The following is a 21,540-nucleotide window of genomic DNA, read 5'->3' on the forward strand; positions in this document are numbered from 1 at the left end:
GTATATCTCAAACAGCTCATCGTTCTATGGAATATGGTATTCGCCGTGGCCAATGCGCAAAGGACCATAAATCTTCCGCAGAACCTTTCTCTCGAAAATTCGTAACCTCGCCTCAAATGTTGTCATTGTTCATGCCTCTGATCTCGAGATCAAACTTCACATGAATATGAAGGGCAGTTGTGTCAAGGTAAAAATAATTAACGATCCGGTTTGCATGCGCAGTTTAAAGAGACCAATCGGAGTCAATTTTCATCAAATTATACAGCCCCACGCATTTATTGTCAGTCGTTCCTTGTAAGTTGTGAACTTGCACTGCAAAGTTCATTTGTATATTTATTGGGTCAGCAATCTCGATCGACTTCATTTTATGATATTTTAATTAAGCATCTCTAAAATTTTTTTTTTTATATATGTATTACTATGTTATCCCTTTGTTTTTATGAAAAAAAATCATTCTTTAATATTTGTATAATAGTTTAATTTTATATTTTATAATAATTATTATTCTTTTATTGATCACTTAAGAAGTCCTCAGACAACTTAAGAACAGATATTATTTAAATGTAACGACTTAACATAATACATAACATTGACCCGTAAACATAACATGTACATGTACTTAACATTTGTACATGTAACATCGCTGTTTTACCGATTTACTTACAACAAATTTTATTTTATATTACCTGGTTCGCTTTATGTGGACACGGGTCATGTTGGATGCGCTCAAAGTTAGCAACAACAATTCGTTTAGCACCCCACTTAACAACCGACTTTCCTTGGTGAAATTCAGGTTAAGCTGGGTAACGTGTACCCCCATGTTAGTCAGTAAAAAAAAAAAAGACTATGGATGCTTATTTATTATTAACAAAATTAAAATTACATTTTAAATATATTTTTATAAAATTTATAATTTATATAAAATATTAAACATTTAGAGTAAATTAATAATGAGTATTAAAATATATCAACCATTCGAGCTAAAAAGCAATGTGGATTATTTCTTTTTTATAATTTTATATTCATAAATATTAAAATTCATGTAATAATTATATACATATGTATTTACGTTTATTCAAAATAAATAAGCTAAATACAATGCTAAAATAAATCATTAAACTTTCTCCCCATACACCAAACAGCTCGAGTGAAAAAATATTTCACAACAATAATGCGGTGACGACGTTGAGGAGAGAAAAATCGCATGATGGAATTTTGGGAATCTGAAAACTTCAAAGAATTGTTGCATGATATGCCATTTATACCAGGGCAACATGGTCAGCAGCAGCGAGAGTCCCATTGCATGTATCAGCGAAGCACTATGTCAAACTCGTGTACTCGTGTACAATGTGTGGAATTTCAAGTCTCTACGTACCGGCAAATAAATGAATGAATGTCATGGCACGCAAAGGAATGCGAGTGCAGACACACACACGCATTAAAGGTAAGTAAGTGTTATTGGACCGGTATGTCATAATGGTTTTGTTGGCTTTGTGAAGCATTGTTGTTGCGTGTAATTTGTACGCTGTATAAGCATGAATTGGCTTACATGTGTATAGCATGAAATATATTTTATTGCATGCGAAATATTCAGTGGTTTTGCTCGCCCGCAATGCGTTGTAAAGAAAATATAGAAAAAAATGTGAAAAATATAGTAAAGCAGAGAAAAGTAAATAAAAAAAATTAAAAAAGTAAATTGCATCGGCCGGGAATCGAACCCGGGCCGCCCGCGTGGCAGGCGAGCATTCTACCACTGAACCACCGATGCTTGTATTTCTCATTTCGTAATTTGTATACTTCTAACACGTGTTTGGCATTTGCCCATGCTTTGAAATTTAGTCTGCATGTCTCTCACTGCAGTATTTAGCGAAGGCGCACAACAACACTTTAGCAGCCAATGTAAATATGGAAGGCAATTAGTTATGTGTACCTGCAGTAGGGTAGGCGTCACAATGTTATTTGCGTGCATAACGCCACGTGCTTTCAATAATTACTTACATTTTGTTGAAATTTATATTTATAAATAGAAATTTTATTTTTATTACTTTAAATTTGACTTAAACCTGTGTATATAACTTTTTTACGAACAATTACCCACTGCTTATAGCAATTTTAAACTGAAAAAAATATATATAAAAAATAAATAAAGTTTAATATTAAAAATAATATGTATTTTCTTCAAAAATGTTCTTTTTTTTATTAAAAAACAAAATTTTTTATACACAAGTTTTTAAAGATTGAATTGTGTAGAAAAAACCTGTCCGACCACCCTAGCGTGCGCTCTGCTGCACACACACGCTCGCACATAGATGCAGGCTGCGCTGCCCGCAAATTTGCGGCAGCGAAAAAGCAGCGAGTTGCTTACTTGCTGGTTCTGGGCGCCTAGTACCAAACGATTAAATTCAGTTTAACCATCCACCGAGCAATTTGCCCTGCGCCGACGTCGACTGCGTATATTGACTGCGACCATGTTAACAGGCAAAATGCACATTTCAGACACTGTCAATGTGAAATAAATACGAAATACTCACTTTTTGCAATTTTTCCAATACAATTAGTACAACATCGTGCTTTATTTTTTATTTCTATTATTTTTTGTTTAAATTAAATAACGTATTCGTATTTTCGCGCTTACTATGCATACACATGCTGTGTACTTTTATCCATAGCAGATGCAACACATTTTGCCATGGTAAAGTGGCACGCGTTGGCCATTCATTCAATTATACTCATTGTCATCTGTAAGACCATACGCTGCGGGTACGAACACCACACACACATGCTCCATGGCTTACTCTGGGCGCGTGTGCACATATTGGTATACTATATGTATCTAATAAATTTGTTTTGCTCTCGTATCTAACAGCTTTCTATTGGATTCGTTGTGCGGATACTGTTTGGTGCTGAGCTGTGCATCGCGCTATTATTCCTGTCAGCTTGGTAAGAATGTTTGTTGTCGTGTCTGCGAGGCGACAGCGAAAAAAGCAGCAGGCAGTTCTAGCTAGACTATGTAGAACAAATAAACGCACATCCGTCAAACGTTTTGGTCGTCGTTGGCACAAGCACACTGAGAGGATATACCGATGATAGCTCTTATGTAGCGGTGACCAATAATGGCGCGTGCGAGCTGAGAAGTTGGCGTTGCGATATGTACACATGAAGAATCCAGCAAACAGGAATTGGCAATGGAAATCCAAACGTTGTGCGGTGTGAAGGATTAGCTCCCAAGTTTTTACATATTTACATATAAATATTATTGTTTAGATACACAAACTTATACACAATACATTTTTAATTGGCGATATCAAATATTGCGAGCTTCAAATGACAAAATTGGAATCAATTAACACAATGCCAAGAAGACGTCTAACCCTTACGCAAACATATGACAAATAGATTGCAAATACATACATTCATATACATATATAAATAATAAACTTAGAATAAAATTAATTTCTGGTATGTTAAAAGCTTATCTTATCTCTACTAGCTAATAAAACCATGTTTTGGAAACAAATTGTGTTTGTGCATTAAAATACAATTTAGTGTGGTTAATATCTACATGCAATGATTAACTTAAAAACTTTGTTTTTTCTTTCAATTAAATTTCAAATTCTTCACAGCAGTGTTTGTAAATGTTTTTAAAATTAATTGATTGTGAAAAACATTAGATAAGACTGCCGGAATTAAAACTCCGGATTTGTACGAAAATTTAATTTTTGATACAATTTTTGAAATACTTATGTAATTTTTAATGTAAAATATTGAAATAATAAATAGTAAAAAAAAATCGAAAGTACTTAAACGAACTTTTAGCAACAGAAACTTTAAAGTTTTTAAATATTTACTGAAAAATAATATTAAGAAGTTAAAACAAAACTAATAAAAGCTTAGTTTTTAAATAAATTTCTATAAATTGGCAATAATTGCAACGAAATTGTTAATCACATTTTTATCTTCAGCTACAAAATTATGATAATTGACTAAAACATATCTAAATAAAAAAAAATAAATGAAATTAAGAAATCTCAAATTTTCATTGCGTTCAATTCAACAAGTATTTTCCACGATTTTTTTCCAAACAATTTTATATTTATAAATTTAATTTGGCATATAAAAATTTGGATTACAAAAAATCGGAATCTAAAAGTTTTCAATTGAACGTTTCTAATGCAAATTTAATCGGAAGCTTTAAATATTTCTAGGATAAAAAAATGAAAAATGAGAAGTTAATAAAAATTAAAAAAATAATAAAAATTAAAAAAAATAATAATTATAATATCATTAAATGTAAAATGTGCTATCAGAGAATTTATAGAATAAAAAATACATGTGTTCAGTAAAAAAATAACGATTAGTTATAGTTAATTAAAATTTTAGTTAAAATTTTAAAATAAAGCAAAAATATAGTAACTGATGGTGTACGAAAAAATTAAAAACAAAAAAAAAAAAAATTTGCAACGTTTAAATATTTTTTTTTTTTAATTTTAAAATAATTAATTAATTTGTAAATAAAAAAAAAATAAAAAATAGAATTAAGTAAATAAAATGTCAATAAAGAAAATGTAAATTAAAGAAGTGAAACTTATCAAAAAAGAATAAATTAAAAATAGAAAAAAATTCAAAATTAAGAAAAAGAAAAAAATGTTAGATTAAGAAAAAGAAGTTGTATAAGAAATTAACATTAAAATAAAACAAAAAAAAATAAACAAATTAGTTAATGCATAAATTCTAATATAAAGAAGATTAATATAAAAAGAAATAATATACCGAAAAATAAATAAATATTTTGCGTCTTACATATTTATGTAAGTAACAAAATGTATGTAACCTCTAGCTGCGTGAAACAATATTATAATAATTATCATCATTGCTATTCAATAAAAAAATATGCAAATCTTTTAACAGAAATCTCAATGGGACAACGTTACATTTGAGCTTAATTTCATTTTTGTTATAATTATTATTTTGTTTTTGTAATATTTTAAAAAGTAAAAATAGTATTTTTTGTTTTATTCCTTGTTTGATATAATGAATTTTGTTTTAGCAGCAACAAACAGTTAGTGTAATCGTCGATAACTCAACAAAAAGTCATTATCCCAACTCACAGCGCCCAATTCATTGCACATTACTTCAAACCTATAGTATATAATACATTTATCTCACTAAACTTTGTTCACTTGATTTGACTGATAGCAATATATAATCTAATAATTTTATGTTAACCATTATCATTACGTTTAATTCATTTTCTAAGTAAATAAAAATAATTGTTTAGTTACCTCCTTCACTGGCTTTGGCTTCTTGTTCGGGGTGTTTAGCACGCACGTGTAAACCCAATTCCCTCTTGTACTTATAATAACGATCGCAATAGTCGCACTGAAATACTTTCCGATTGGGATTATGCAAATCCATGTGTGTGTTCAGCGAGTTAACTGAACTGAACATGCTGAAGCAGACGCGACATAATTTCGATGGATATTCACTGGGATCATGCACACTCTTCATATGTTCGATTTGTTCGCATGAAGTACTTAACACACTTGGACATAGAACACACTTAAACGTGCCCTTGGCAAAGTGACGGCGGCGAAAATGCTGTGTGAGCACACCTAACGTGGTCGAACGATGTTGACAGAGAATACAAATGAACGATTTGTATTGCATATGTGTTAGCTTGTGTCTTTGTTCGGCCAAAATGCCGCCACTTATATTAACACTGCACTGTTTGCAACGTTTAAAACCATCCGATGTGGCTTCAATATTCAGCTGATGTTGTTCGAAGAAACTATGCGCACCGTTTATGTGCAAATGCCATTGTTCGGATGTGTCGAAGGGCTCATTGCATTCGGGACATGCATATGAAATGTAGGCATTAAATTCATTAAATACCGCAGTTTTAACGCTCGGTATTGCCATGGTTGTACGCGACACTTTCGATATATCCACAGCGGTTACTTTCAAAGGATCGACCTCCTCACCAGCTTCTGCGGTTGTGTTGCTATTCTCATGTGTCTGCTGACCGGCAATTACAGCCTGATGATCGTCCAGTAGATGTGAGCGCATTGTTTCAAAATATAGTATGTTTTTATCACATAGACGACAACAGAAACATGTAGCGTTAATTTCACTTAAATAGTGCTTAATCATAGTTTTCTTGTATACGATATTAAAATATTTTTTGCACGTTTTACAATTCGCCGCATTTGTTTGATGAATTGTGAAGTGTTCGCGGAAGTTATTATGAGCTTCGTTGAAGTGACGCGTCAGCATTAGATTCGATTCGAATTCTGTATTCGGGCATAATGGACAGCTTATACGTATGAACTTTGCGAAGTCATTATCATCTGTAAGTACAACACTAATACATCTGTTAGCGTCTGCATTATCATTTTCACTTTCGGAGTCTATCCGTTCACTGGACGAATTTGCTCCTTTCACTTTTACATGTGAGACAGTTTCGCGTTTATTTTGTATTTTGGCTCTCTTAATATCAATTTTTGTTTCAATGCCTTTGGACGCTGTACGCTTATTTGCTTGCGGCTTTTTTATTTCCTCCGTTTCGTCGAATTCCGTTGGTGCAACAGTACAATCACCACAATGCGCTTTCGCCTTTTCAACTTCGATGAAATATTCCAAACAATATCTGCATTGATAGGGCTTAAAGGGCAGATGTACAAATCGATGATCTAAACGCCTTACATATGTCGTCTTTACCTGACAAATTAAACACTCTACTAAATTGCCCTTGGCTTGTTTCATCTGTAAACCGGTAAGTGTTGTCATTTCATGGTATTTACTTATATGCCAACGCCAAGCTTTCATTGTTGGCACTTCAAAGTTGCATTCGGGACAAAATTTCCTTATAATCTTTTCAAATGTTTTAGGATATTTGCTATGCGCTGTGCTTTCAAAATCACCATCATTATTTTCTTCCACTTTACTTGTATCATTCGGACATTTATGTTTAATAGCTAGTAATTTGAATTTAAATTGTTCATCACAGAGCATACACCAAAAACTATCGTACGGAAAATGTTCTCTAGCATGTTCTGACATTAAACTTAAATCCAGTTTTTCTACAATGAAGCTTAAACATTCGTTACAACGGTATGTTTCGCGATTACTATCAACGCTATCAACACTGAGCTTATCAAAGCCAAGTCCAGCAGGCTTATCTAAACCATGTATATTTGTTGTATGCACTTTACAAACGGTTGGTTTTGCAAATTTTTTACCACATTTAGGACATAAACGGCCCATTTTATTTAAGCGCGTCTTCAAAATCTTTTGATCGTATTTATCCACTATATTAACCGCCTCTGTTGTATTTTTTGAACATTGATGTTGTCTCGCCTGCTCTTTAAAACGAAATCGCTCTTTACAGAAGACACACCTGAAACTTTCATAGGGCAAATGTAGTCGCGCATGTTCCAACATAGCTTTCAAATTTTTCTCATTAATCGTAAAGTTTTCACATTGGGTGCAACGAAATACATCTTCAGTGCTACCGTTTGTTTCGCACACTACAAAGCCAAGCCCGTATGGTTCATGCATGCCATGCATTCTATTCATGTGTCTCGTTAAGGAAGAAGGCGTTGTATATGTTAGATCGCATTTAGGGCAAAAAGTATCCATATTGGGTATGGGAATTTCTCTGGGATATCTTGACTCTGAATGATAATAAATGTATAAATTAGTTATTAATATATGTATACGAGTATATATATAACCTTACCTTTCACTGTTTCAACAACCTCCACATCCATACAATCATGTCCTGGTATGTCGGTTTCGTAAGCGAAAGATGTATTACAAATTTTACAGAGTAAAGGATCATAAACGGTATGTATACGCGCGTGAACTAGCATTGTATTTAAATCCAAATCGCAGGTGAATTCTTCGCATATCGTACATTCATAAACTTCTGAAGCACTTTGATTGGCTATCTTATTAAAATCCAATCCTGATGGCTTGCTCATGCCATGTTTTATATACATATGCCGTTTGCAATGAAATAACTTACCGTATGAATTTCCACATTTTAAACAAACATGACGAATATGTTTCATGTAGTCTCTCTTCAGTTCGACTGGTTCTTGCTGCATATTTTCTAAAAGATATTAAATTTAATCCTTTTATTTTATTATAAAATATTTAAAAATTATTGTTAACTTACTTTTTGCCAACTTATTTCTACGGCCTTTCGCACTTAATATGGTATGTGAATTGGCGCAATTCTGCAAGGCTTTACGTAGTTCCTCACAAATGTGTAGGCGCATGTAGTCAAATCGACGAAAACTTTCATCGCAATATTTACATTTGTACGCGTGCTTTCCATTAAGTTCGCCTAAATGCAGCATATAATGTTCGCGTAAATTTGTTACTGTCCGACTGGATGTACTTTTGCGATAAATGGTCGGGCATTGAGTACATTTGTACGAAATATCATTATCTTCGCCAACTGAAATCACTTCTTTGAAGCTCAGTTCTTCCACCGACTTGTCTGCAAATTTTTCAAATACATGCGCACGTAAACTAACATTTGTGGGAAATTCTTCACCACAATCTAAGCAAATAAAACATGTTCTATCGTCAATAGTCTTTTCATGTTCTTGAAACATATGCTTTCGCAAATACCATTGTGATGAGAATTCTTGCTGACAATATGGACATAAAGTTAACTCAATACTTTTTGTTGTCATATCCAATTTATCGGAATGCACTTGACGCAAATGAAAATTCATGCTTGGATGTGTTTTAGTTCTCCAATCACATAATTTACATTTTAAAAACAGACTAAATGGCATATGTGAGATTTGATGATCTAATAGTTTGTTAAAATCTGGAGTAGCCGTTTGAAAATCACAAATTTTACATTTTGCACCTACTTCGTTGTATTTGAATTGCAAATCTTCCGGAGTAGCTAGATGATGTATGTAATTAATATGTTTCTTCCAACAATGTGCAGAATTAAACTCGGAATCACACATAGGACATTGTCTCAGAACATATTTTCCATAAATATAGTTAGCGCTTTTTATACACATTTTCTTTTTTGCATCCATGTTGTGTAAAATTGGAAATGAACGGTTCACGTCACGTTCACATTCAAAACTGTTTTCAGAGACTGAATCGTAATACTCTTCATTATCAGCATTGGAGTTAGTATTGGAATCACTCTCATATTCATCTGATGTAAATGCTACGTCTTTTTTCAGATTTACCTCAATATTCGATTGATTGTTAATAACTTGTTTATTGGGTAAAGCATGTGTCATAATTATTGGCTCTTTATCCATGTTTAAAGATTATTTACTAGTTAAGTAAGATATAAGTTATTTACACTTAACTGAGGTTGGTGTGTTTATGTGCTGTGGCCTTATCAGGAAGAACTTCATCTGAACAACTGCATTCACAGAGCGCTTTACGGGCCAAGTTTACAAGAACCATAATATTCCTTATCTTATCGCTTAAGTTTTAATGCATACAAACTTATTTTAAATACCAAAAATTATATTTTGTTTGTAAATACTTGTCGCAAATAAACTCGACCTCTCACAGATTTTGGTGAAGTAATAAACAAACAAATCGATTATTGGTTATCGAAGTTCGAAAAAACATCGATTACCCCCAAATAGAGAATAATAATTACAACCAAAGCTTATTTAAACGAATTCAGTGCACGTTCAAATTCATAGTTGTAATATAATCTAATTATGTATGGAAATATTTATTAAAGTTTTTAAATATTATTTACAAATATTGAGCGTCTACCATATCTAAAATATTAGATATCAAATGCAACCCTGTCAAATCCAGCATTATTTTTGTACGTCACTATAAAGTAATCGTATAAAAGTAACGAGTGCGAAAAATTTTCAGCCGTGTCTGCTCCGGTCGGAGAGCTGACTGATAAAAAAAAATTTGTTATAAATTATCACACGTAAATTTCTACAATATCTTAATCCCTTAACCATGGATTTGAATTAACTAAAATAATTTTTTACGACGGGAACACTACGTACACGGCATTTTGGGTGAGGCTTTTTGCTTGCACTCATACACAAGCACGCTTCGTATACATTCGGTACGTTGTTTCTCAAAATCGACTTGCCTGAAGCGTAGTATTTCAGTGCTATTACGTTTTTAGAAAAAGGTTATTTAATAGTGTACAATCTTCATAGTAAATTTTGTGTTTGGATGTTGAGATTCTAATCTTCCTAGAGGATGTGATTCGACCCCAGGAAATGTTTGTTTAAAAATAATCTATACAAAATGCCTTTTTGATATCGTATTAATTTTTTTTATATGCTTATGGTTGTGTATGTTTTGGAAGAGCGGACAGAAAACTTGTATGTAGCATGTTGATTAACAGCTGTCAGAGTATATCAGCTGTTTATTAGGCATTAATTGAGAATTAACAGTGTTGTATTATAGAAAAGTATCAATAATATTGATTCTTTAAAATTCGGTACACATTTTTCGTTTTCATTATAGGGTAAAACTACAGTTCAATAAAACAAATATTTTCGTATATATATGGATAAAATACAAATTAATGTATATTTGGTAGTTAGAAATTTATCTGTCATCTATACAATAAATCTAGTGGAATTTTTGCTTTGATTTTACAGAATTCTGGTTTGTTACTGCTTGGACACAAAGTGCACAGTTTCTTCCCTCAATAGTTCTTATATATGAACTTCTGTGTTGTGTCCTAAAGCAAACATTCATACGAGGCAGAGGCCAAATACCCTTGTCGCGTTGTATGCAAGTCATGCCCAACAGCAACGACTTCTCCACAGAGCACTCCGGAAAGATATCCAAAAATATATCGTCGATCAGCAATTTATTTTCAACTGCCATGGCCACGACTAAAGGTGGGAATACAGTCCCAGAGGCACAGGCCTCAAGCAATTCTACTAAAAATTCTGAAAATTCATTAATTAAACACCAAGGGCAAAAATGGCATCAAGTCTTTGATTTTGATAAAATGTTAAAGCAAGTACGAGCTACTGTTTCCGACAAGCAACATCATCGTAATAAAGGCGATAATAGTTCATCATCGAATAATAATGGGAAAAATTCTACAACCAATTCAACAGCTTCATCGTCAAAGGCCAGCGGTTCGTCTAATTCCAAAAGTGCACGGTCTATACGCCAAGTGCAACGTTTAAGCGGTAACGATATGCATTACTATGGTATAGTTCCAAAGAAAACCTCGGCTGATGTTATCGTTTGCAGCATATGTCGGGGCATTTACACTATGGTCGGTTTCAACAATCACATGATGATGCAGCATCCTTCCGCTTGGGGTGCTGTCTCATCCAAATTAGCCAATATGCCAACAGCAAATGAGATGCTCAATTTAATTTCCAATGATAATAGTCAAGATTGTTTGCGAGATGGCTCAGGTTTAACCGCTCCAACTGAAATTTTGGGTTCACCCTCAGATCTATCAGGCATTTTGTCCACATCATCAAATGCATCATCATCGTCATCCTCCATATCGACAACATCTTCCACATATACGGCAACACCACGTCATAAAAGTAGTAAAAGTGGTGGTACAACGGCTGGGAGCAGTTCATCCGGTGGCAGCAGCAGCGCAAGTGGAAGTCGTTCGCGGAGTAAACAATCGCGACACAGCAATAATAACAACCATGCAGCTTCGGTCGGGATTCATACGTCCAGCAACACCAGCACGGAGAGTGCACAAGCGACGAGCAAAAGCTCCAAGAAAAACTCCAGCCACAGTTTAGGCTCGAATGCAAATAGCCATAAAAATGAAAATACCAATAATCCGCCGTCGGCAACAATTTCGAATGCCGTAACGCATAGCGGTAAACATAGCAAGGATGCGGGTACAATAGAGACATCAGCCACAACACCAATAGCTCTATATTCTTCGTCATCCAATTCTTCATGTTCTTTACCGCCAACACCAAAGCTGAGCACAGCATTAGCTGAGGTAGGTGGAATGGTTGTTGTAAGCATTGCTTTTTGTTACATTAACGAATATTTTCTTTTTTAATCATATTTAAAATTATTTAAAAAAATGTTAATGAATGGGTGGTTTTCCCTAACTTTTAGGTGAAGAGTCCTGCTTTTGTTGGTCAAGAATCGGTCGATTCATCTGTTTCTAGCTCCAGCCTTGAATACGAACGCATAAGCTCAAGTGGCAAATCAGTATCAGGCAAACCGTCGAATGCTCCCGGGAAAAACTCCAAAAATAATGGAAATTCCGGTTCATCTTCTACTCACGCATCAAAAGAAGTTGCGAAAGTTGCTGCAATCAAAGATATAACACGCTTTGATACAACACCACTAACTGAACTCGATCAGGCTGTTTCTTCTATAACTGAAAACACTGGCTTAATCGATAAGAAACCGAGTGGATTCGTTAAAAATGTTATGGATACTACTAACTTAAATATGCCAACAAGCATTACGAATATTTTTCAAATGCCAACTACTACAGCAATTACAGAAAACAACAGTGAAAAACTACTGCAGGCGGGTATGAATGCGCCTACAACCAACACCAATATGAATATAGTGCAAACGGTGATGGCACCAAATTATGTGGTGCCTCAAGAAGTGGCACAGACATGTGACGATGCAATACCGCATAACACATCGGATGACAATTCCATACTGACATTTGACGATATGTTCGATAGCAAATTCATTAATGAGATACTCAGCACAGCTGATACTGAAATTCACTTTGATGAAAATGAATTGGACACAGCAACCGCTGCACAACAACAGCAGCAGCAACAACAACAACAGACACAGGATCAGCATCAGGTGTTTCAGCAACAGGTGCCGCCGTCAGCAAAGCGCATGCGCTATGACGAAACAATATTAACGAGTGGACCACAACAGCAGATGCAGCATCAGCAACAGGGTCATGGTGTTGAAATAACGGGTGAATTTGTAGCCTACCAACAGCAGCAACAACAACAGCAGCATCAACAATATGTGCCCTACAACGTTGCTACACTTGAGGATTTGAAAATGTTTAATAACACCGGGCCGTTGGTTGAACAACACCAATTGCAGCATACTACAGACCAGCAGCAACAACAGCAGCAGCAACAACAACAGCAACTCACTGCTATCGATGCAATGCAATTGCAACAGCTGCTCTATCAACAACAAACACTAAATAGTCACTATGACACCAACATGGTTGATAATTCGACAGATCCAAACACTTTAGCTATGCATCAACAGCAATACGATCAAAGCGGTGTTGTTAGCGCAAAACAACTAATGGATATATGCGCTTCAGTCGATATGAAATCGAATAAATTGACCGATTTTTCAACATTGCCAACCACAGGCGGTGCCTATGAGAACTCCTATGATAATATGACTGCACACTTCCAACTATACAATATACCCTCACTCACAGATGATAATGTAGACAGTGTGGTTGAGCAAATGTCTACTGGTGGAGATGCTGGCTTGCTGCTGCCGAACGTCGTGAATGGCATGCAACGTACAGCACAGCAATATGTGCTGCCTGGTGGAGTTGGTGAAGATCATTTAATTTATGAAATAACAGACAACAACCAAGTGGCTGTTATAAGTCAACAAAGGCAACAACAAATGCTGACGGAATTCCTAACACAAGCCAATTATGATCAAGTCGGAACGGATATAAATGTTGCAGTTGCACCGACAACTATTGATGCTGCAAATGCTGCTGGTGCACTGATGCAACAAAACAACAACAGCGATAATATAAACGTAAAAGAAGTAAATGCAGATATTGATGATGATTTGCTCGAATTTGACTACTCACTTTTGGATACGTACAAAACGATCAGTAGCAGTAGCAGCAGCAGCAGTGCAAGCAGCGGCAGTGGCAACGCCGCCAAAGCAATTAAAACAGAACAGAACAGTTGCAGCAATAACAGTAGTAAATATTATGAGGACGTTTACTTGAATGCCTACCTCTATGCGGGCATACCGAAGCCAATTGCCATTAATTGTTTTGGTCTCATCAAGCTGCCATTTGGAGCCGCAACAACATTCAGGAAACACATTTTAAACGCACGTAAAGCCAATAACAGTCCCATTACGCTAAGTGGTGGTGGCATTAACGGTATTGTATGTTCCAATTCATCTGCCGCCGTACGTTTGTCGAACAATTCGAAATCATCGATGCAAAATTATTTCTCTAATTTAACCTCGACTTCTAATTCATTGGTCGGCAGTGAGTTTTCCATTGGCAGTATTACCATAACCAACTCGTCGGTTACGCAAAGCCAACTATATGCTGCACAACAAAAACAACAGAGCACTAGTAATAACAACAGCAGCGGCGCTACTAGTGGCAACGTGGAGGTTACGTTCAATACCAACTCCAATGGCTGTGGCTCAGCTATGTCGCCGGTTTCGTCCATGCAACGGTCACGCGCCAAATCGGGTAACTCTACGTCAGGCGGTGGTGCCACTCTAGTGCGCAGCAAATCACAAACTGGCGCACCGGTTGCTGTTGTTACGCCCACCAGTCGCTTACCGCCACCACCACGTCCCAGCACTGCAGGTCCCGTGCTGGCGCAAAGCAGCAAAACAATCTTTGTCAGCAACACACCTGGCAATAGTAATGAACGCATCAAGTTCATTAAGCGCTGCATGCCGCTTATTAACAGCAACAATAACAATAGTAACGGTCGCAATGATGGTAGCAAGCGACCAAAGTTTTCACCACGTCAAATAGCCGATTTTTTGGGCGGAATTAGTAATAATAATGGTAAGAGTGGTAACAGCAGTAACGGCGCCCACAAAACCCTATCGAATCAGCAAACTAACGATGCAGGTAATAACGGCACTAGCAACAATAGCCATGAAACAGCTGTCACTGGCAACAATAACATCAACTCCACCGCCAACAATGCAAACAATGCAGATGAACAATTGAAATTGGAACGCGTTGCACACTTTTATGAACGACGCCGCAAGCTCTGTGATTTGGCACGTAATAACCGTCAGCAACAGCAGCAGCAGAAGCAGCAACAAGAACAACAACGCACGCAACCACCACATGTGCAGCAGAACTTATTAAAACAACAACAACAACTATTCAAAATGCTAACTGATTATGGGCAATTGAATGCGGTGGTAGGTAACTGTAAGGGTGCTAACGCGAATCCAAATGGCAACAATAACGGTAACAATGACGTTTTGCGTATTTCTGTTTGAAGTTTCAGTTAAATCTAACCTAAATAGATTGGTATTTAATCTTCAACATGAACCAGGCGAAGAAAAAAATGTAAAAATGTGGACTTTGGGAATATGTTAAAAAAATTAAATTTTAATTTAAATATAATTTAGGTTTACTAAAGTAGAAAAAATTAGTTCGTGGCGCCAGTAAAGTATACATACGTAAACGAAGAAATTTTGTTGATGCAAAATAGGTTTGGAAAATATGCGCTTGATCAATGTAATTAAAAATATATATGTAGATATTTAGTGGCACAACTACAGAGGGGAAAATTTAATAATTTCGTTTATGAAAGTATGAAAAGCAACGCGCTATAGTATTTGGGTAGCATAAACATTTGTATTTAGTTTTTGCTTGAAATTAAGTTTTTTTTTTATAATTCTAGTTTTATCGTATCTATGTATTATAGATAACAATAGCTACAAGATAACTTTACATTTACACATCTATGTATATGTATATGTTTAAAAAAAAATGCAGTTTATTCATAATTATGTACTATTTATCTTTTCACTACTCCATTATCCAATCTGATGTATCCGCTTCAAATCAAGACAGACTGAAAGGTTTTTAAGCCTGTTTCTACAATACATAAAAATAGCAAACAAATAAAGCAAGATAAAAAATACATAATCTTTTTCGATTCGAGCTGGGGTTTAAATAGTAAAAATCAGTGGTTTCTGTGGACGAGTGCAGTGGCTCAATAAAATCCACTTAATAGCTGTCATTCAATAAATATTATATTCATTATTACTTATGAATATAAAAAATATGAGTTTCGAGTCGTTCTTAAAATTTACCGTTTATATTCTAAGATCGTTTAGCGTACTTCTTTCGTGTAGTTTTTGAACATTATTTCGGGAATGTTAAGTTACAATTCACTTATTCTGACTTTGTTAAGATAACTAGAATAACTTACTTACCAAATAAAATATTGCTTATGAATGCTCTAATATCTTAAAAACAGCCTTAAAAGAGATCATAAAAATAGTCTAATCCTTGGCCCAACTCCCAAATAGATATTCCAGTGCCCAATTCTTGAGCAAGTTTTATACGCTCATGAACGGAATAAAGTGTAGGATAGAAAACCATGTGTCTGCCATCTTCGGTTCTGTAAAAATATTTAAATATTAAAAGTTATACTAAGTATTTTCAGGCAAAACAAATATTAAATATGTATGCAGTTTCGACTGAAAATTAATATACTTTTTAATTGCTGACACACTCACTTTACTTCGAAGTAGTTTTCAACATCCAATTCATCAAACGGTAAGCGTTTCTTCGTATATTTCAAAAGCTTTAAGAACTGTCCTGCAACTATTGGGCCGCCACCGTCGGGTGTATAATCATTTCCATACATATTGAGACCCAGTAAAAGTTTACGCCTTTTTGTTTTAACATCATTTGTTGTAGGCGGAGCTAATAGTTCCACTGACTGTCGTACCCAGTATAATGGAGAGTTTGCACCTAATCAAAGTAAGGTTAAAACAAATTCATATTAGCACAAGTAAAATTATAGCATGTACCTGGTCGCTGTGGATTCGAATAATCGTAGGTCATTAGCGAAAATGCGTAAACGTGTTTGTACAGTTGATTTAGATGTCTTTCAGTGAATAAGTTTGGAATTTCTTGACGATATGGCGGTATCACAAGTATTAGACGCAAATTTTCTTTTTTAAGTGCTTCGCCTTAAAACAAAAAGAGATAAATTAGTCTTGCTGTTGACAATTGTAAACTTATAGCAGTTAAGAACTTACTCATTTTTTGTATTAATGTAATAAGAAATGTATCATCGACACGCCCGCCAAGTTGTGTCCAAAATTCAATGACAATGCCATCAAATTCGTAGTTTTTGCAAACATTAATCAATATTTCATTTAGTCGTACCCTTTCGGTTTCCAAGCTCAACAAACGTGAAAAGTCCCGTTCCGTAAATTTGTCAAATATAAAACGTGGGAAAACTATGCACATTAGCTGATGTTTTTCCTGTTCAAATAAGTAAATATTATTTGATATACCCACTTTTTAGAGTAGTACCGCGTTCCTGCTTTCCTTTGCGCTTCAATTCCCTCATCCAATTGACATCAACATCATGGCCACCAGCTATTTTATATTCATCGCCGTCCTTGACAATTTGGAACCAAACGGGTGAGATAATATCGAATTTTCGAGCAAACATTTTTGCCACATCATACCCATGTGAATTCCACTGTGAAAACAATTAGAAATCAATATAATGATACATGAAGAGAAATATCACCCGATATATTCGTTTATTTACCGCAGTAACATAGCCAAGCACAGTCCCATTGAAGTTACGGTAAGTTGTATCCTTATAATATGCTGCATTATGTTCTAGAATGTCTTGTGGAAGAGGACGCATATTAATCAAATTGCGGTTGAAAACAGATTCATTTTGTGGTCCAGCCAACACATTTAACGGATTAGTGGTTTTGGTTTTTTCAACACGACCTTTCCTCGGTGATATGGTTGCCTCGACCAGCAAAGGCACAATCAATATCACAGCTATTAAAAAGCTATATGAGGCTTTGGCCGACATAGTACAATTCCGTTAGCAATTGATTTTACAACTCAAATTTAATGAGCTTTGTAGTTACAAAATGCTTTCAATACGTCATCAAACCAGGTGAGTCTCCCACTCTTGCAGCAAATCGTTTAATTACTTCCTTTCCAACCGGCTAACGACGTGAAGTGAGATCCCCGTAAATCATGACAGCTGACTCCAATGCAGGTGATAAACAGTTTTTAACCCTAATATACCCGATACAGAGAAAATTATGGATTTGCAATACTCTGAAAAGGTATAATTTAAATGCTTTGTGGGTATATTTATAAACAAAAATATTCTTATTACAAATTGCAATCGATGGTGGGGGATTTTTATTGCCATTGCCAATTAAAAGATAGATAATCCGGGACGTTTACTTTGTACACTTTATATTTAACATTGCAAATTATATTAAATATTTAATTAAATATAATAATATATATTAAATGTCAAATTTTAATAAAATAAAATATCTTTATATATTTTATATAATCCATGTATTTCTTGATTTAACAATTGCATCGCTTAAATGTAGTAGCTTAAATTTTTTTTTATTCTACTACATTCAAATGCATCACTGTATACATTTGCGCGGAAAACGAGGTCCGACAGCATGCAACGAGTAATTTTATGATATGGTAGCATAACTCATATTCATCAGTGTACTAAATCGGACAAGTCAAGAAAAAGTGTGACGCGACTTTGCAAGTTTCTAACAATTAAAATAAATTGTGAAATATTTACTATAATTTAATTTCAACTCCACAAAAGGTAATTACTGCTTGACTATACGTTTTTTTTAAACAAATTTTTGGCAAAAATCGAATTCTTGGCCAAGTTGAAAAAAGAAAATGGCGGCATCATATCTGTCGCTTGGTTTTGCCGACGATTACTCGAATAACCTAACTTTTCGTATTTTTTCAATACTAGAAGACGCTTGAGTAAAAATGGCTGATAATGATGATCTTTTGGATTATGAAGATGAGGAGCAGACCGAAACCACGGTCGCTGAAGTTCCAGAAGCGCCAAAGAAGGATGTGAAAGGCACATACGTGTCAATTCACAGTTCGGGTTTCCGTGACTTCTTGTTGAAGCCAGAAATTTTGCGTGCAATAGTTGATTGCGGTTTTGAGCATCCGTCCGAAGGTAAATTTTCATTATATGTATATGCATACATGTATGTATACACACATGAAACCGAATTTACTTATTGGTTTCGACATCTATGATGACAATATGATAGGGACACCTGATATATTATGATCGATTTATCATATAATAAATCTGAAACTTTCATTTGTAAACTATTGAGAGAAAATATCTTGAAATACTAATAAATATATGTGAAATTTTAAATATGTTTGCAGTGCAACACGAGTGTATACCCCAGGCTGTACTGGGTATGGATATATTATGCCAGGCTAAGTCGGGTATGGGTAAGACTGCTGTTTTTGTACTTGCCACTTTACAACAGCTGGAACCGACAGAGAATGTGGTATATGTATTAGTCATGTGTCACACTCGTGAATTAGCATTCCAGATCAGCAAAGAGTACGAAAGATTCTCCAAATACATGCCGGCTGTAAAGGTAATTGCTTAAATTAAGCGAAATTTTATTTCTTCAATTTGATATTAAATACATCATTTATTGAAGGTTGGTGTATTCTTCGGTGGCTTATCTATACAAAAAGATGAAGAATCTTTGAAGGGTACAACACCCCACATTGTTGTGGGTACCCCCGGCCGTATTCTTGCTTTGATACGCAATAAAAAATTGAACTTGAAGCATTTGAAACACTTTATTCTTGACGAATGTGACAAAATGTTGGAACAACTAGGTAAGATTGAAATCAGAATATTCTTTTCAAGTACAGATGTATATGCAAATGAATATTTTGTGAATAAATTCTAATCGATAAAAAAAATTAATCTCTTTTAAGATATGCGTCGTGATGTACAGGAGATTTTCCGCAGCACTCCACATGGAAAACAAGTCATGATGTTTTCCGCCACATTGAGCAAGGAAATACGTCCAGTGTGCAAAAAATTCATGCAAGATGTAAATATCAACGTGTCCATTCTTCTACTTGTTCTACTACCACTAGTTATCTCACTAAGCTTTATCTCAATTGCTGAACTGCCACAATATAAACACCACTACACTATTATGAAAAAAATTAAAAACCTTAATAAACGTAAAGTCAAATATCAAAATAAATTTCGTATAACAGACAACAAATACCAAAAGCTAATAATATCAAAAGACAAGTATAAATGAAAAGAAGACCAATCAAAATGGTCAGTTTAAAAGCGATAACCATAATATATAGTAATTTGCTGAAAACTATAAAGTCAAAGTAATAAAATATCAAACAATTAATGCCATATCGTCTTGTAAAGTGGCGTGGACCCTTTGCGACGTACTTTTATATACGTTCCAACATGCAACAAGATTAGTCAATAAATCGATCATTCACAAATGGGAATGAACAATGCTTAATCGCAGATAGCATTGGAAAGGGCAATGCCTGGGATGCATCTGTAAGCCGACTACCAAACGGATATAGGTCTAAACATTCCATTGGGGATCACTCGAAATTCTATATGCGTGCAGCTGCTACAGTAGCCTGTTTCGAAACTAATGAGATGTGGTGGTTGTGTGGCCGTATGTAATTATAGAATATAAATGTTTGAAAATTTACTATGTCTTATATTGGACGACAGTGAATAATATCAAAGACGCTTCATCTGTCTGTCTGTTAACGATTCAGCAGCAGGGATTGGAATATAGCGCTGAAAAGTGGCAGATGATTCATAATAACATTGGTTTTCCAATAATTGTAAGCTAAAATATATCACATTTAATTTTATATTTCAGCCCATGGAAGTTTATGTGGATGACGAAGCAAAATTGACATTGCACGGATTGCAACAGCATTACGTTAAATTGAAGGAGAACGAGAAAAACAAGAAATTGTTCGAATTACTGGATGTACTCGAATTTAATCAAGTAGGTTTTAGCTACCACATGATAAAATTAATACTTTTGAATACCACTAACACTAATTGTGAACGTACCAGGTTGTAATTTTTGTAAAATCGGTACAACGCTGCATGGCGCTAGCCCAATTGCTTACTGAACAAAATTTCCCCGCAATTGGCATACATCGTGGTATGACCCAAGAAGAGCGTTTAAACCGTTATCAACAGTTTAAGGATTTCCAAAAACGTATTTTGGTGGCAACCAATCTTTTTGGACGTGGTATGGATATAGAACGTGTCAACATTGTATTTAATTATGATATGCCGGAAGATTCTGACACTTACCTGCATCGCGTTGCAAGAGCTGGACGTTTCGGTACCAAAGGTTTGGCAATAACATTTGTTTCCGATGAAGCAGACGCCAAAATTTTGAACGAAGTGCAAGACCGATTCGATGTCAATATCACTGAATTACCGGATGAGATAGATCTATCTTCATATAGTAAGTAAACTCATATTGATTGACCTGAAAATATTCGATATTAATTATTAAATAATTTCTTATTTATCTATTTTTAGTTGAGGGACGATAAGATATTCAAAACTTAGTATTTTTACTAAAATGGGATACTTCATTGTAAAGCTATCACAATGTAGAATGTATTTACTCAAATAAAGATCCAGATATAAAAGTACATCAATTTTATTTTAAGACACTTCGTTTAAGAAGAGCAAAGATATATAT

At 34.8% G+C, this 21,540-nt stretch overlaps 4 protein-coding genes and 2 non-coding genes across 13 annotated transcripts; 3 read left to right on the forward strand and 3 right to left on the reverse strand.

The window, feature by feature from the left end:
• Nucleotides 1–1,697: 1,697 nt before the first annotated feature.
• Trnag-gcc (transfer RNA glycine (anticodon GCC)) lies at nucleotides 1,698–1,768 on the reverse strand. The gene has a single exon. It is a non-coding gene; the product is annotated as a tRNA-Gly (tRNA).
• Nucleotides 1,769–4,621: 2,853 nt separating this feature from the next.
• LOC105234117 (zinc finger protein Xfin) lies at nucleotides 4,622–9,777 on the reverse strand. Its single transcript, XM_049462001.1, has 4 exons — nucleotides 8,180–9,777; nucleotides 7,739–8,113; nucleotides 5,283–7,673; nucleotides 4,622–5,139 (listed from the first exon to the last, which is right to left on the reverse strand). Exons 1-4 carry the CDS (start codon nucleotides 9,300–9,302, stop codon nucleotides 5,129–5,131), a joined length of 3,900 nt encoding a protein of 1,299 aa, XP_049317958.1. The 5' UTR covers nucleotides 9,303–9,777; the 3' UTR covers nucleotides 4,622–5,128.
• Nucleotides 9,778–9,867: 90 nt separating this feature from the next.
• Nucleotides 9,868–15,620, forward strand: LOC105234118 (putative mediator of RNA polymerase II transcription subunit 26). Of its 7 annotated transcripts, none has more exons than XM_029548464.2 (3): nucleotides 9,868–10,159; nucleotides 10,638–11,992; nucleotides 12,097–15,620. In XM_029548464.2, the coding sequence occupies exons 2-3, from the start codon at nucleotides 10,772–10,774 to the stop codon at nucleotides 15,220–15,222; spliced, it is 4,347 nt and encodes a 1,448-aa protein (XP_029404324.2). In that variant the 5' UTR covers nucleotides 9,868–10,159; nucleotides 10,638–10,771; the 3' UTR covers nucleotides 15,223–15,620. The 7 variants fall into 7 exon arrangements, with proteins under 7 accessions (XP_029404324.2, XP_029404323.2, XP_029404325.2 ...); XM_029548463.2 differs by having other exon boundaries at nucleotides 9,868–10,090; XM_029548465.2 differs by having other exon boundaries at nucleotides 9,868–10,040.
• A 104-nt stretch (nucleotides 15,621–15,724) lies between these two features.
• LOC105234119 (chitinase domain-containing protein 1) lies at nucleotides 15,725–18,032 on the reverse strand. Its single transcript, XM_011216391.4, has 6 exons — nucleotides 17,526–18,032; nucleotides 17,267–17,453; nucleotides 17,002–17,205; nucleotides 16,771–16,932; nucleotides 16,474–16,711; nucleotides 15,725–16,355 (listed from the first exon to the last, which is right to left on the reverse strand). The coding sequence occupies exons 1-6, from the start codon at nucleotides 17,802–17,804 to the stop codon at nucleotides 16,214–16,216; spliced, it is 1,212 nt and encodes a 403-aa protein (XP_011214693.2). The 5' UTR covers nucleotides 17,805–18,032; the 3' UTR covers nucleotides 15,725–16,213.
• Nucleotides 18,033–18,422: 390 nt separating this feature from the next.
• Nucleotides 18,423–21,490, forward strand: LOC105234120 (ATP-dependent RNA helicase WM6). 2 transcript variants are annotated; one of them, XM_011216392.4, is made up of 8 exons: nucleotides 18,423–18,584; nucleotides 18,744–18,959; nucleotides 19,181–19,401; nucleotides 19,468–19,651; nucleotides 19,754–19,872; nucleotides 20,692–20,823; nucleotides 20,895–21,297; nucleotides 21,375–21,490. In XM_011216392.4, exons 2-8 carry the CDS (start codon nucleotides 18,761–18,763, stop codon nucleotides 21,386–21,388), a joined length of 1,272 nt encoding a protein of 423 aa, XP_011214694.1. In that variant the 5' UTR covers nucleotides 18,423–18,584; nucleotides 18,744–18,760; the 3' UTR covers nucleotides 21,389–21,490. The 2 variants fall into 2 exon arrangements, with proteins under 2 accessions (XP_011214694.1, XP_011214695.1); XM_011216393.4 differs by having other exon boundaries at nucleotides 18,437–18,584; nucleotides 18,747–18,959.
• LOC115065775 (small nucleolar RNA Me28S-Cm2645) lies at nucleotides 19,033–19,105 on the forward strand. The gene has a single exon (XR_003845509.1). It is a non-coding gene; the product is annotated as a small nucleolar RNA Me28S-Cm2645 (small nucleolar RNA).
• Nucleotides 21,491–21,540: the final 50 nt, after the last annotated feature.

Source organism: Bactrocera dorsalis, unplaced genomic scaffold (assembly GCF_023373825.1).
Source record: "Bactrocera dorsalis isolate Fly_Bdor unplaced genomic scaffold, ASM2337382v1 BdCtg199, whole genome shotgun sequence".
Taxonomy (NCBI): Eukaryota; Metazoa; Arthropoda; class Insecta; order Diptera; family Tephritidae; genus Bactrocera; species Bactrocera dorsalis.